Raw genomic sequence first — 16,120 nt, 5'->3', positions numbered from 1 at the left:
CTTTCTGAAGGTACGGAGTTGTGCAAAACAGGTGATTCAAAATTATTTACAGCAGCATTGGCTATCAAAAATACATCAAACTAGCAATAACTACTGGGTATGAATACGGGCAGTTAATTTAGTACTTCTTGGTTATTTGTTGACTTCCACTAATGACTGTACAAGAGTCTCTAGTCTACAAACATCAGCATCCTCCTGGATCAATTAGACTAATTAATGGTGAGTTTTAATTTGTTGCTGTCAAAAAAGATCAGGCATAGAAGATCTGTGCTGACAACATGACAACATAACACATTGGTTAAAACATAATGCAGTGTCACCCGCCCTTCTCTAATAGTGTAGAACATGCAGTGTGTGTGTGTGTGTGTGTAGTTTGGCATTTGGGTGTGAGGTTACATTCCCATGCTAAGACGTTGCATTACTCAACCAGTTGCATTGCCATATGAATCATTAGGTTTTGGGTGCTATGCCATATGAATCAAATGGAATCAGATGAATCATATGGAATCAGATGAACCATATAGCAAAAAACTCTAAACCCTTGGCCCTAGCAGTAAAACATGGCATGCGGTTAGCTGTTTTTCTTTTTTTTTCAACTATCCATGCACTGTAAGATCTTGCAGGCATTAGCAACACCTGGGGTAGAAGCTTATGCAGGAAAATTGAGAAGTCCTGGAATAAACTATGACATATTCTGTGACACTTCCAAGGTAGGACGACATCTCTATTGGCTGCTACATTTGAAAACGCATGAGCTTTTTATTGTAACTATATTGTTACCATCATAGGCATTAGCAGTTTATCACATCAGGGTATGAAACTCCATGAAACGCTGTAGTCTACTGGATCTTTCTCCATCCATCAAGTAGTTTTACAGCAGCACACTACACAGCACCACCTGGTGGGACTTTTTAGTGGTACAACATCACACGAAGCATACTAGTGACATTAAAAATGTGTTGCCAGAGACAGGAGACACCAAAACAAAAATCTGAAAAGGTTCCCTCTGCTGTTTTAGAGGTGCAACTTAGAGGAGCAACAAGGGTTAAATATATTCCTCAAAGGAACAACAAATGTTTATGTTTTACCTTGTCAGCTTTGGGGTTACTCATGTAACAGGTCCTACTCACTCTAACCACTCGCACAAAGCCCTTCACTAGCTCATTTTCACCTACAGTAGTCACCTAAAGTCATGTAACTGCCTTGGAAGTTAGCTGCAACATTGCGAGGCATGGGTTTAAATTTTGTTTTTGCATTATCCCAGGGATCCCACAGAGGGCGGTGCAATTAGCTAGCATTGTCCATGTGTGGTAGCGGGGTTCCTAAGAGTGAAATCGAAGTAGAAGGCTGAAGAATGCATTCCTTCTGGTGTCTAAGGATTCTGGTATAGAATTCCTGTTTGAAAATAACTTGAGCTGCATTAGATGTGCTTAGGAAGACACATCTTGACAGTGACTGCCCTGAGTTTGCTGGGAGTAGCTGTGATGAAGCAGACCTGTAATAAATTGGATATAACAAAATTGGGGAGATAAACAGGGTATAAGTAAAAATAAAAAAAAAACAAGATAGACATAGGTCTTAATGGCCTGTACTCTGTAACCAGGTCTGTCTCGAATTACTATTTTAGTAATTGTGTATTCTGTCGATTAATCAGGTTATTCGGATAGAAATGACTTTGATACGTTAAAGTAAAACTATGCACAATATTTCAATTTTTTTCCCAAATACTACATAGTAATTGTTACCTTTACAAATAAAAAAAAATTGGTTAACTGCAGCTTGGGCGGGTTATAGATAAAGTTGGTTGTGGAGTAAAAAAGCGTTGCAGTAGCTACATGCAACCAGGTTATCTTTACTTTTTAAGACGGGTGTTTTCACAAACTTCGGACATCTGCCTTTTTTTTCTATGACCATGGGCGACCGTCTACACCATTCGCCAAATTTTTTTGACAACAAGCCTCAAGGCAGTACATTCCAACAGAGGATTTTTTTTACTCGAATTACTCGAATAACTCGATGAATCATGACAGCCCTACAAAAGGCCAAAGGAGGAAGGTTATTAAACAGGAAGAATGAGACAAAAGCTGAAGATAATTTGAATGAAAATGTTTTTCTTTTTTTTTTTACAAATTAAAATGAAAATACAGTCACATACAAACAGAACAGAAAAGGCCCTTAAGCAGTAAAATTCGAGCTGGTCTGTTTGTTCTGCTTGGTTCAGGCTTTGAGTTGTCACGTGAGCCCTATTTCCAGCAGATCTTCACTTAAATGCTTACCAGGGGAACAGGCACTCCATGGATAGAATGTGGAAGAGGAAAAAAAGATGAGCTATAATCTGACCACTGGAAATGAAAACTGTTCAGATATGAAACACTGCAGCTTCACATCTTTAAGACTGTTTTGGCACCTCAGCTATATCTGTATTATATGTCACAATCTCACACCCTCATAACATGTCCACATTCTAAATCAGAGCTGTGTATCTACAACGATTATTTTAGGCTCCAACTGTGAAGTGACAAGTTCTTCAGTAACGAAGACAGCAGGATAAATCCCTATTTAAGACGCCTTATTCACAGATCAGTCAAATAAGATTCATTGGCCCAAGTGTATGCATTCAACCCAGTCGGGCCCAGTGAGAAAGTAAAGTGTGTGGAATGGTACTGTAAAATACTACTTAGTGTGTGTAAATGTGTATGATGGATTTATGATGAGTAGGTCCTTTAATATGTAGTAAACATCATGGACATCATCTCCAGTGGTTGACTGCTGTGCTATTAGGTCCATCATCGAGGACATTCTCTTAGACACATGTACACATGACTGAACGGTTCCCAGATGTTCTCAGAGGTGAGCCCATTCTCCCTGTTTTGTGTTGATGGTGTTTCCACGCTGGTCAGATGGAATGATTTATTCATAACCATGGTAGCATAATAAAACAATGAACATTGAAAGCACTGACAGTTAAACCCAAGGCCTCTCACAGAGCATGCACATACCCAAACCGTAGCGATGGTTTCACAGGGACACTGCAACATTCAAAATCCTTCAGTCCATTTCTTTTCTTGGCTTCTTTCTTCTTGTGTTATCCTTTTATCATATTTTCCTGTTTTTTTGTTCAGTTTTTGTCCTTTAAATATATTTTTTATATAAAACAAGCACATATAGGATGAATCTACCATGTGACCTGCCGCTCCACCCTCCCCTGTAGTCCTGGGTTAACCTTAGAGAGAGACAGCCTCAGCTGGGAAGCTGCTATCCACTACTGCTCACTGGCTCACTTCCTCTCGTGTTCTGGAGATCGGAGGGAGATGACAGCACAAAGTACATAACCCCCACAGAGAAAACAAATTAAGATGTAAAAAAAAAAAGCATACAAAAAATTAAATAAAATAAAAAAACAACAACAACTGAATAGTCTGAGTGGAGGCTGAAGGGGGACAGGGGCTGTGTATACTGGAGGCACTTTGGCACAGAGCAAAAGCCCAAAGCTAGGACATACAGGAGGTGGGGGCAGGAGGAGACGGAGGGAGAGAGCATGCAGGGCCACACTAGCAACCAACACAGAGATCCAGGAATGGTCAGGGCAAAGAGAGAGAGTGAGGGAAATAAAAAGGGAAGGTGAGAAAGCAACTGACAAACATGTGGAGTAAAGGCCAGCCTCCCCCATTATTGTCAGGTTTTGGAGAGGAAGAACAGTGTGTCTGATCAGAGGACACAGCCGCTAGGGTAGAGACTGGGACATGAAGAGAGGAGGAGAACCAGCAGGCAGAACAATACACAACACATAGAGAACAGGTGTTGTGCTCCTTTCCCTCCAGAGGTGTGGACGAGGTAGGCATCAGGGGAGGGTCTACTGCAGTCCCAGCGGTGTGGTCTCGGGTTATGTCCACCGTGAGGCAGAGGACTTCCAGGCCAGCTCCAGTTGGTTTGTCCCAGCCTGGCCCGGATGCGCCCAACCCTCTTTCCTAGGCCGCTGCTCCTCCCCTTCCCCGTTCCTCACAGGTACTGCTCCTTGGCTCTGATATGCGACAGCTTGTCTCTCAGCATGCGGAACGAGGGCCGCAGCCCCACGTCCAGGGTCCAGCACTGCTTCATGACATCATACACCACTGCCGGGCAGCCGTCAGGGGCTTCCATCTTGTAGCCTTTCTCAACCCGAGGCACCACTTCCTTCAGTGGCTGAGGAGCAAACAGGAGCATGTTCTCAACACACAAACTGTACTTCTACATCCGTTAATCCTTTACTGTGAGAACAGTTGTGTAAAACCTCTCTGCCATTACACACATTGCATCGCTATTAAACGATATCAACTACATCACATCTGGATATCTTCCACTGGTATTTATTTTCACCTTGCTTTGGAGAAAGCACTGGCAAAGAAGGTGGCCCCCTGCTGGAGACTCTGAAAGCCGGTTCAAAACGTGGTTGTACTTACAATTCTGGGGTAAGGCACACGCCCAAAGGAGTAGATCTCCCACAGCAGGATACCATAACTCCACACGTCAGACTTAGTGGAGAACCTCTGTGGAGGGAGTAAATGCAGGGACTAAGATCAAATGCACAAGACAACATGTACACAGTTCCAGTGTGGCTCAGTTGGTAGAGCAGGGCGCTTGTACTGACACGGTTGTTAGTTCAAGTACCTCAGGGATCAGGAAGAAAAATTATGAACATTTACCCACTCACTACTTTCCATCACACTCCAATCTTGGATTAGGTGGTATACTGTATCCCAGACTTTTTAAAAAGAGACACACAGTAGTTTTCAATATCATCAATACTGCTGTAACAGTTTCATTGAAATGCCTTTCTTTGACATGACGCGCTGCCTACTTGGTGTTACATTGTATTATGAGATCAGCTGGTCAGGTTTTTAATTTCACCCGTCACATTCAAGAAAATAATGAAGCTTAGTTATGCAGTAGCTCCGCAGAACAGTTGATCTTACCATGTCACTCACCCGTGTTAGACACTAAAAGAGGGCAGCTGGAGGAAGCGGGAGTCATTAGGTTCAACTTGCTTAGCTAGTTGTGCTAAGTAGGCAAAGGTACTGAATTAATAAGGAGACAGGGCTTCGAAGAGTTAGCGTTCTGCTTTTTTTGAGAATTCAAAGAGCTCAGGATAAGTTCTCTGTACAGCCGCCTCTGACTGCACACTGGTGTTCTTTCGTCTCCATCCTTACAACAGCCCCCCCCCCCCCCCCCCGCACACTCCAGTCCATGCATGAAGACAGCGCACGTCCACACTGCTCCTCCATAATTTCTTATTCACATTCACTCACCAAAATAACTACTTCCTATACTTGTAGAATTTTTTAATTCAATGTCATTTCTCCTCACCTTCTCTCGCAGGGCTTCGGGCGAGGTCCATTTGACAGGCAGCTTGGCAGTGTCCTGTGTGGAGGAGGCCTCCTTAGTCAAACCGAAGTCGCTGACTTTGGCGATGTTATCATCAGAGACAAGGACATTACGGGCTGCCAGGTCTCTGTGCACAAAGTTATTGGCCTCAAGGTATTCCATTGCTTCACATACATCGCTGCAAGCATGAGAAGGAGAAGAGTTCACCAAATGGAGACATAACAGACAAAAAGAGAAATGGGACCATCCAACAACAACAAATAACACATTTCATTACAGATAATTGATCCCAATAACTATTTACAAAAACACACATTTTAATTGTGACACCTTACTACGCTTATCCCATTATGGTGAATAAGGACCTCCAGCAAACCCCAAAACCCCTGAGGAAAACCTACAGTGAAAATTTGAGTAAACAGTCTCCACCCAGCACAGTCCGTCCTCGAGATCGGAGATAGTCCACGAGACTGCCCTGTGGTGGGAGAGATGCCGGTCAGGACGCGGAGCAGGAACACACTATGATCTACCAAAACAGTGACGTGAAGTACCTTGGCCATGTACTCTGTGACAATGTAAAGACTGCCCCTCTCTTCTACAATCACCCCCAGCAGCTGGACCAGGTTGTTGTGCCTCAGTTGCCTACACAAATTAAATCAGGTTTTAAAGTAACACGAACACAGTCAAAGGTTATTAGAGACAGTGGATGATACCATCTAACAGGGTTGGGGTTACATTAGGAATTTCAGAATTTGATTCAGGTCAAGCCGATTTCATTTGACAACATCCAAAAAGAGGAGGAATTAGTAGAAAGTATTTAAAACAAATTGAAGGAAAGGAAACACGACATGAGATACTAGGTTTTTCCCGTACTTTCTGGAGTGTTGTAATGTAATGCATTGCAGGAAAAGTATTTTTCACAATATGTACTGAACATGTGTGTGAATCATAAACGACATTTTAGGAGGATGAGTTGTGAATGCTTGAGACATACGTCATGACAGAGGCCTCAGCGATGAAAGCCTGGGCCGTCGCATCGTGTTTGATGCACTTCACTGCCACCTTGGTTCCTCTGTAGTCCCCCACCATCACATCTAAGGACACAACATGGATTGGACAAAGGAAAATATGATGTGAACAGACAGAGACAAATCTATTCATTAGCATATGATCTGAATAAGGCCCTTACCTCCAAACTCCCCTTTGCCAATAGTCTGGATAATTTTGAGTTCCTTTCTGTTCAAGGCCCAGCCGCCTTTGGACCAATGCCAGAGAGATGAGAGAGAAAGACAGTCAGACTCTGCTTTCAGCAGTACTAATGAAGCATTCCTAGCCACAGAGAGAGTAGCAAAGAGTACAAGCTTAATGACTCACAGTTTACTAAATCATTAAGCTCAGGTTTACTGAATGTGGGTTCTAACAAACAAGGCTGGAGGCCCTTAGAGAACACAAACACAAGGTTCCTTCTTACTCCTGGAGAACTCATCTTGGGCTGCCACCGTTCCTTCCATCAGTTTTGGCTTGATGAGTCGGGTACAGAGGCCGTCTGCGTCTTTGGTGTAGTGCTTAAGGAGAGAGGGGAAGAGACAGTGTATGTTGGATATCAAAAGTAACTGCATAGTTATTAGATTAGGCACATTTGCTTGTAAAATCGACTCAGTCCTTGCAGCCTTTTTTAATTTGGCTGACTTAAGTGTCTTTAACCCCCAGAGTTTGAAGTATGCACCTTTAACAGCCATTAAAGCTATAAATCGCTTATTCTAGCAATATTATTACTGGTACAATATTATTCTAACAACTTTGCTCTTAGGGCAACATCTGTAAATAAATCAGTAAATTGCTATGTGAATAGAAAGTGGAGTTTCACCACTCACTAACACTCAACATCATTTGGAAAGAATTTACGATGTGTATTTGAAATAAAAATTACTGCAATTGTTCAATATGAAAAATAAAATGAAATCCCAGGGTTAAGGTTTAAGAATAATGAGGCAGGTTTTTCCTATATCAATTCACGCAAGCTTTGCACCTTTCATTATTATTTTAAACCAAATATACTCACCAGTCTCTGCCAGTGATAAACATACCCATAACATAATGCTGCCACCACCAATCTTGAAAATACAAAGGTATAAAAAAAAACTCTCTTAGAATATTGATGTGGAAACATGTTCTCAACATGTGCTTGTTGCCAGAAGGAACTGGGGAGTTTGACAAGACCATAAGGCATTTTAAAGAAGCAAAGCTCAGGTTAAAAAAAACAAGAAACCAGGCAAGTCTAGTTCAGCCGGCCCACAACACAAAGCAGTAATCGTGTCTGCCTTCTCGAGATTCAAACCCAGGTCGCCCGCGTGAAAAGCTGTGTCTTTAACCACTACGCCACAGAGCTGACCTTTCGCTGGGATTCAGCATACCATATTGACCTTATATAATATTGTCATGCATTAATAAATTATATTGTAAAAGTTTTAATATGTCGCTAGACGTCATTACGCATTGTGTTAAACTTTGTAACGTTTCCTATTAATTTTACCACCACCACAAATAGCATCTATTAACTGTATGGCTTTTGCCACTGGCCGTTTTAACAGCTTATTAGCCATTCGTGAATGACATTGATACAATAACTACTGTATCAATATAGGTGACGATAACTGACTTTTACGTCAAGTGAAAAGACGAGAGAATCGTGTAGCCAGCAAAGTGTTTGACTATCCTGAAGAAATCCTAAGACATCTTTGGAAAATCCACCAGACATAGTCGCAATATAACAGAAAACTAGTAAACTAGCAGTTCTTCTAGCAGCAGGATATCATACTAGCAGCGCTAACTCAGATGTTCTTTTTCCAAAAAAAAGCCAACACTGAACGATATAAGGCGATATAGTTAATCTAGTCTGTAAATGTAGTCTGTCATTTTATATTTAATGACTGTTCCATTGTTTTTCTTGTCTGTTGTTTTTTTACATACTAGATTATTTATGTAGCCTTATACATTTCAATTATGGCTTTTGTTGTGATAATGAAAATCTGAGTGCTGCCAGCATAATATCCTGCTGCTAAAATAACGCTAATGAAGCCTCGTTTGGACATCATTACAGTAAACAGTTTCATTTTAGGCTTCCCGCAGATACAGAAGTTTGTAGCCTGCGAAGTTTTTGTCTATTCTGAACAAATCCTCTTTTACAACTGACCCTTTTTACAGCTAATTAGCTAATTCGTGAATGACATTGAGTATCTATCAATATAGGTGACGATAACTGACTTTTGTCAAGTGAAGAGACGAGAGAATCATGTAGGCAGCGGTTTGTCCATCCTGAACAAATCGTAATACCCACCAGAATTTTAGGCTTCCAATTACATAGCTACATAAGGTCATAGCCAGCGTCGTTTTTTCCTGAACCTCAGGCACAATGGCCCTCATTTATCAAAAGTGCGTACACCAAATTTCCAGCGTACACCCAAAACCACGGTGACTTTGAGATTCATCAATAAGGACGTTGGCGTACGGCACTCTCAAATCCTACGCCAGCTCAGGAGGTGGTGTACGCACGTTTTGAGTTAGTGCGGAAATGCGCATGTTGAGTTATATGTTCTCATCATTTATGTTATATTATGTTGTTTAATTATGATACTGACTGTTGTATACCCAAAATTGTGCAAGAGTTAATTGTGCGCATGTGTGAGACAGGACTTTTATTTTGACCTGTCTCAAGTAAAAAATGTGTAGCCGTATACTCAGCCCCTGCTGCAGTTCCCTCGTGCACTGATGTTATGCCAGTGCAGAGATGTAAACTGAAAATAAAACAGTATTAATAGTTATATTTGGAGTGATCTTTGGTGGATGGATGACAACAAAATATTGCACATGGACATGGCGGAGAGAAATGAAACCTTAACAGCGCAGAAAAGAAAATCCTAACGCACTGACAAACTAAAAGATGTGATATATTATGACCTACTGTAAAAAAAACAACAACATAATTACAAACTTCAGTGTTTATTTTTGTGCAACATGGACTACAAGGTTTCATTTGTGTGACTTTACCAAAGCATTTGACTTATATGTATTCCTTCAGATGCGAGTCTGTGCGCTTTACATGACGTTTCAGGGTTAGGCCCGGCAGTTGCGCATGGACTGGGTTCAGTAATAAAAGGCTTTGCATTACCAAAATATAATTCAGACTGACAAAATAATAAAAATGACATTCTTCTTCTTTTAGACAATAACGACAATAATAATAACGACACTTTTAAATGACAATAAACGTCATTGATAAATATCATGAAATAATAAGACGAATATTACACATTTTCATGCAGTTATTAATGTGAATGAATGGTACTCCACATCACATCATCATCTTTTATTCCGATTTTTAAACTGCCAAATGAAACAATTCTTTCTACCTCCCTGGTGATCGTCTCAATCTCCACGTCAGAGAAGTTTCTCTTTTTTGCCGTCTTCCGTGTGTCCATGGCGTAAAATGAGGGCGTGGGGGAAGCGGAGACTTGAATATATAGGGGCGTGTTATTCTAATGACGATCGTTTTCATCCGCGGCATTTATCAAGGGAAGGTATTGCGTACACCTGGATTTTAAAGGTACGCACAGTTTCATAAATCAGGCGATGAGAGGAGTGTAAGCAAAATCTTACGCCAACATATACGCCCGTTTCTACGCAAGAATGATAAATGAGGGCCAATGTGTTTAGACTGTTACGGGAGTCAAACGCGGGATCCATAGCCCGCGTTTCTAACCACGACGCTATTTAACTAGGGGTAGTCAATCACCCACTCACTCACTCAGTAAAAGACATTTGCTCTTCTAGGGTGGCTCTGCTTATGCTGTCCGGCAAAAAGCACAGATGGAAATTTGCATGAACAAGAAACCAGGCAAGCCTAGTTCAGTCGGCCCGCAACAGAAAGTGATGCCATCTCAAGATTTGAACCCGGGTCGCCCACATAAAAGGCTGTGTTGTTAACCACTACATCACAAAGCTATACGTTTGCCGGCTGTCAGTATAGCGTCTATGTATTGCGTTTGCCACTGGCCGTTTTAATGGCGTATTAGCCAGTAATAAGCTTTACCGGTATCTACTAACTTACTGGAAAAGTCATAAGAATTTAGCAATTGCTAGCGAGTCTGCCAAAGCTATTTCATTTCATGGCATAAGAACTTTTTCACCTTTGATTATAAATACCTCCAGCACATTAACTTTCCTACTCATGGGGGTCAGACTCTGACCATTGTTAATCACAAATATGAAATGGCTACAAACTCCTCACCCACCCAGCTTTTGGTAAGGTGGATCACATATCAATTCTGCTCCTCCCATCCTATAGAAAACACCTAAATACAGGATAAACCGTTTTTTCAGGCATTGCAACGCTAAAACGAGCAATCCATTACCACTCTCCAGGACTGCTTTGAAACAACAGACAGGCAGATGTTCTGTGCTGCAGCCGATGGGACATTGGTGAATACACAGACTCTGTCTCAGCGTATATCTCCAAGTGCATCGATGATGTCGTACACAGGATAAATGTTCAGACTTTCCCCAACCAAAAGCCCTGGGTTAATGGTAATGGCCGTGCTATGCTCAGAGCATGGTCCTATGCTTATAGTTACAGGGACCAAGAGACTCTGAAGAGGATCAGATATGAACTATAGAAGGATATCAGAGGTGCCAAAACAGACTAAAGGGCACGTTGGGGTCTAACTACCACAGCTCTGACCCGAGACGCACGTGGTGTGGACTGCGACACATCACAGACTATAAAGGGAGAAACGGCAACAATGCCCAGCCTGCCGCCACGCTCCCCGACACCTTGACCAACACCATTCCTTCTGGAAGGCTTGCTGAGGACTAGGACGGCTGCACTCTGTCCCTAACTTTTAAAAGTCTGAACCCTCGGAAGTCACCAGGGCCAGACGGCATTCCAGGCCATGTCCACACAGGGTGCACCGACCAGCAAACAGGTTTTTACCTGGATATTCAACTTCTCCCTGACTCAGTCTGCAGTCCCTACCTGCTTCAAACGGACCACCATTGTCCCTGTACCAAAGAAACCTTTCATCACCTGCTTAAATGACTACTGCCCTGTAGCACAGATTTCGTCATGAAGTGCTTCGAGCAGCGGGTCAGAATTCACGTCTGCTCCACCCTTCCTGGCACCTTGGACCCAATTCAATTTGCATACCGCCCCAACAGGTCAATAGATGATGCCAACGCTGTGTGGTTCGGTGCATTTGACAAATAAAACCTTGAAACGTAAGTCCTGCCCACTTCCCTGTCACATGTTAGGTCCTGTAGCTGTTGATGAACCCATCAAAGACGTGGACCACAGTTAGGTACTTCAATTTATTTGTATATAAACAAACAAATCTCACAAGTACAGAGCAATAAAGATGTGGACTCAAGTCGCATATTTTGCCATTTGAGACTTGACTTGGTAAAAAGAGAGATACTTACAACTTAACTTCAACTTCCTGCCTATGACTTGTGACCTAACTTGGCCTTGAGCTGCAATGCCTCGAGAGACTTGTTAAAAACTTTCACAGCACCTTCCTCTTATACACTCTGACCTGTGCACGCACTGCCCCTACACTCACAGACCTAGATCTCAAATGGCATGCAACATACTACTACTACGTACTTTTGTGGGTGATGGTGAAGTACATACTGTTTAGTATACAGTAAGCTAGTACGCCAATATTGGGACATACTACCTTGTCATACAATTGTGTCTTAACACCATTAAGCACTGTGCTAAATTAACGTTTTTTCATATAAAGTTTACTTCCAATACAAATAGCATCCATGGCCATTAAAATAGCTTGCAGCCCAGTATACATCTTACTAATTGTCATAGTTATAAGGATTGAGCCCATGCTAACAAGACTGAAGATTAACTTTACACTGCCAAAGCTAAGCTTGCTTCCACAAAGGTGGCTGACTACAGCTAATTACATATAATTGACTACATGATAACATACCTAGCGTGCTACATTCCATGGCACAACAACGTTCCTTTTTTTCATACGTGAAAGACATTGATGTAATAACTGTCAGTATAGGTGACTTTGTCGTCAATTGAAAAGACGAGAGAATCGTTACTAACCCCTCCTCTTTCACTGCGCAAAGGGTTTTGGTCTATAGTACTCCAAAAAGCATGCATGGTTGCATAGTTCAAAAAATCCACCAGAAATAGCATACCATCCGGTCACTTTGGCATACGATTTTCAGCGTACTATGGTTAGGGACATACAAAACATCTGGCACACTAATCTGGCACACTATGTAGTATGCATAGTATGTGATTTGAGATTCAGTCCTAGTGGTCAATGTTAACACACATCCATGGGCCGGGTGGGACAACACAACGATACTGGACTCTCATTTTAGTTTTCTTAATGTCACTCAAACCCAGTCGTTCGTTCTAAATGTTGGCTGAGATTTAGGACAATTCTAAGGGCCCTGAAAAACTATTAGAACATTAAGTAGAACAATTCAAGTGTAAATTATTAACCTATGCACCTATACTATTTCCTGTTCTTGTTCTTTCCAAAAAGTAAACATGGAGCATCAATGCCTAAGCTCACTAAAGAAAAATCTGGTATCCTAAAATGAAAAGAAAGGAGAGAGAAAAGCATGCAAGTATGTTACCCAATGTGTGATTTAATACAAAATGTGGATCATAACTAGCGATTATCTTAAGTAACAATGACGTGTTACAAAGTCACACACAAATGTCCAACAATTGCACGCGCGAGCATTCCCCAGGCAATACATATGAGCAGCTTTTGTCAAACGTTATTCATGTATTTCGGAGGACTATATATGGATCATCATTACAAGTAATCTTAACCAACTATCAACAGTTTACCAGATTAGCAGACCCTAAGCTAGTAGCTTTATATCATGTACACAGCAACCCGACTATTTATCTTGTAATTTAAGCTACTTAGTGAAGACCATAACGAGACAATGATTAATTATCAACTGGCTAAGTTATTGACTATAGTTAGCCCCTCTATTCTGTGACTAGTTAGCTTACTTATTGCATACATGCCCAGGCACCTCACTAGAAATTAAAACGTATATTTGTAAAAGTAGTTACATTTTGATCATTCTATCAACTCACTCCTTTTTCAATAAAGTAAACTCACTTTACTGTGGCAGAGTTGAGCAAGAGCATGCACATGTCCTGATGGCGGAAGCAACATTTTTCAATCAACACTAGAGGGTGCTCTTTCGTTTAATAGGTAAAGGGACAATCGCAGTGACGCCGATAGAACACGGCCGATAGAGAATTGACTAGAAAGGCCCTATGGGCACCGATATATCAGAGATCCGGTATAACGGTCGATCCCTAGTAGACAGTACCTACTGTAGAAGTTAATTTTCACCATGCTATATGTCAAACATCCAATAACAAAGACTGGGAAGTCAATAAGGGTCTCAGCAGTCTAGGGTGAAAATAATGCTGGAACTGGAGAATAAGACTGGACTTGTGTAATAAAACTGTGGGGGGTAAGTTTAGGAATTGTGTATGGGTGTTAGAGATTATTAACTGCACCTTGTCTTCAGATAAACACTCAAATTCCAGTCGACCCCAACTGAACTTCAAGTAATCAGGTAAACCAGTAAGACATCCTCCTCTTTATTATTTTGACGTATGATTAGTCAATCAAAGGAGACCTGATTTGCTGACGTAATCTGTATTTGCCTGTGAGTAGCTTTAACAACCACCAGAGGGCAGTATGGCATTGGAACCTTTCCTTCAGATCACGAATCTCAACAGCAAGTCACATTTAATTGATTGCTAAGTAGCTAAATGTATATCAGCTACAAAAGATTTCTAACAATTAGGACCTTGATATTTAAGTTTAGTTGTCTCAAAGCAACATGAGGCAACTAACAGTTCCAAGGAGGCCAAATAGTAAGTGGCTGAATTGCAGGTGCATTGGCTACAAAAAACAAAATAATTCAGTCTAAAAAAATCATGACAGCACATGCCAAAAGTAAAGAAAAGCATGTCGAAAATGACTGACAGGGACAGACAGACACTCAACAGGATAGTTGCTCAATGCCTTAAAAGCACAGCCTAAAAAATGACCACAGAATTGAATCAGCACCTCTGTGGCTGAGTCTCAACAAAAACTGTATGTCATGAGCTTGACAAAGCTGGAATTTATAGATACCTCTTGAATCCAAGGCCAACGCACAAAGACCCATAACCTGGTGTAAGAAGCACAAAACCTGAACCCCAGAGCAATGGAAAAAGGTGTACGCTCTGATGAGCCATCATTCACCTCTCCAATCATCACATCTAAACATCATTGAGCCTTTATGGGACGTTTTGGAGAGTGCAAAGTACATTTTATCTCTCAAAGACCTGGAGGCTTTTATTCTTGAAGAATGGTGCAATGACTGCTTTCCAACAATAACTGGAGCTGTTTAGAAGGAAAAGGTTGGCCCTACTCCTTCTTAGGTCCTTGATATTAAAATACTGTTGGGTGTTTCCGATACTTTGTTCACCCCGGGGTACATACACACACAGTCATAGTAAACACCAGAGGCGTCGCTAGGATCACAATACGTTCAGGGCTCAGCCCATCTTTCGCCCCGTCCGGGACAGGAAGTAAAGGGTTTTGAATGTACATGCGGATAACACGCTAGCGGCCTACACGTCTACATTGTCATGATACGCGATTGGAATTATAGATGAAAAATTAATACTAATAGATCCGGGGCTATTCATGAAAGAACCAGGCCCAGGCCTAAAGACGCCACTGGTCAACACAATAACTCTCCTCCAGCAGGAGCATACAGTAATGTTTGGACTGTATTTAAGCTCTGAATACTTAACACAATTACATATTACGTATGTTTGCGCTCATAAAACCACAGTTAAATAACTGATATCTGGAGAACAGAAAGACACTTAGTATGTCTACAAACACAAGCCAACCTCCAGGCGTTAGCACCAACCACACCAAACCAAGTACAAGCACAGGCATTCCTAAATCTTTAAATCAAATGGCTGTTTGCTTGTCATTGTGTGGTTAACACCGCAAAGCGCAGTCTATTAATGTGAGGCTAAGTGAGTGTATTGACAGTGATAGGCAACAATGTTTGCGCACGAGTGAGTGCGCGTGCGTGTACTGGGACCCCACGTGGAGCCAACTGACAGGCCAGGGGGAGTCAAGGGAAGCTAGGAAAATAAACAAGAACGTGAGGAATCTGTGGGGCAGGGGGTACCACAGCAATGTTAAGACTAAAAGCTGCACATTTGACCATGCCCTGAATTATGGTCTGACAAGTGACTATTTTTGTCAAGTTTGCCTCAGACTAAGTATAGAGTCGTAATGCTCATGCGGTAAGTGTTATTCTTAAGTTAACACAGAACTGTGTAAAATTAATTAAAGTCCAAATGTACTAAACCTAGCTATTAGCAAACCAACTAACATTAGCCAATAATAGTTGGCTAGAAAAAAGTTTATGCACCACTCAACTTTAAGTTCCTCATGCTTGCAAAGCAAACTTGCCATTAGTCAATAGTTAACACCAAACAGTATAAAATTACATCCTATTAACAACTCATTCAATAACGTTATATATTCAGCATGTTTGCTTCCAAAAAGCATAGAAAGCTAGCTAAAATTAACATCAAACTGTAATAATATATGCTTAATTGAAGCCAAGAAGTATTACACTTCAAACTACCAGGCCAGAAAAGCATAAGGATCATCAT

At 41.4% G+C, this 16,120-nt stretch overlaps 1 protein-coding gene across 3 annotated transcripts in view; it reads right to left on the bottom strand.

The window, feature by feature from the left end:
- Positions 1 to 2,896: 2,896 nt before the first annotated feature.
- LOC105015320 (C-terminal Src kinase) overlaps positions 2,897 to 16,120 on the bottom strand; it is a 48,605-nt gene continuing 35,381 nt past the window's right edge. For all 3 annotated transcript variants that reach the window (XM_010878398.5, XM_020056352.2, XM_010878406.3), the window contains exons 6-13: positions 6,833 to 6,926; positions 6,551 to 6,616; positions 6,356 to 6,455; positions 5,913 to 6,003; positions 5,763 to 5,836; positions 5,344 to 5,539; positions 4,440 to 4,526; positions 2,897 to 4,182 (exon numbers count right to left, since the gene is read on the bottom strand). In XM_010878398.5, coding sequence (XP_010876700.1) covers positions 4,000 to 4,182; positions 4,440 to 4,526; positions 5,344 to 5,539; positions 5,763 to 5,836; positions 5,913 to 6,003; positions 6,356 to 6,455; positions 6,551 to 6,616; positions 6,833 to 6,926 — 891 coding nt within the window. In that variant the 3' untranslated portion in view covers positions 2,897 to 3,999. The remainder of the gene's footprint in view (positions 4,183 to 4,439; positions 4,527 to 5,343; positions 5,540 to 5,762; positions 5,837 to 5,912; positions 6,004 to 6,355; positions 6,456 to 6,550; positions 6,617 to 6,832; positions 6,927 to 16,120) is intronic.

This window comes from Esox lucius, chromosome 2, assembly GCF_011004845.1.
Source record: "Esox lucius isolate fEsoLuc1 chromosome 2, fEsoLuc1.pri, whole genome shotgun sequence".
Lineage (NCBI taxonomy): Eukaryota > Metazoa > Chordata > Actinopteri > Esociformes > Esocidae > Esox > Esox lucius.
This window is presented reverse-complemented; position numbering and strand designations above follow the sequence as displayed.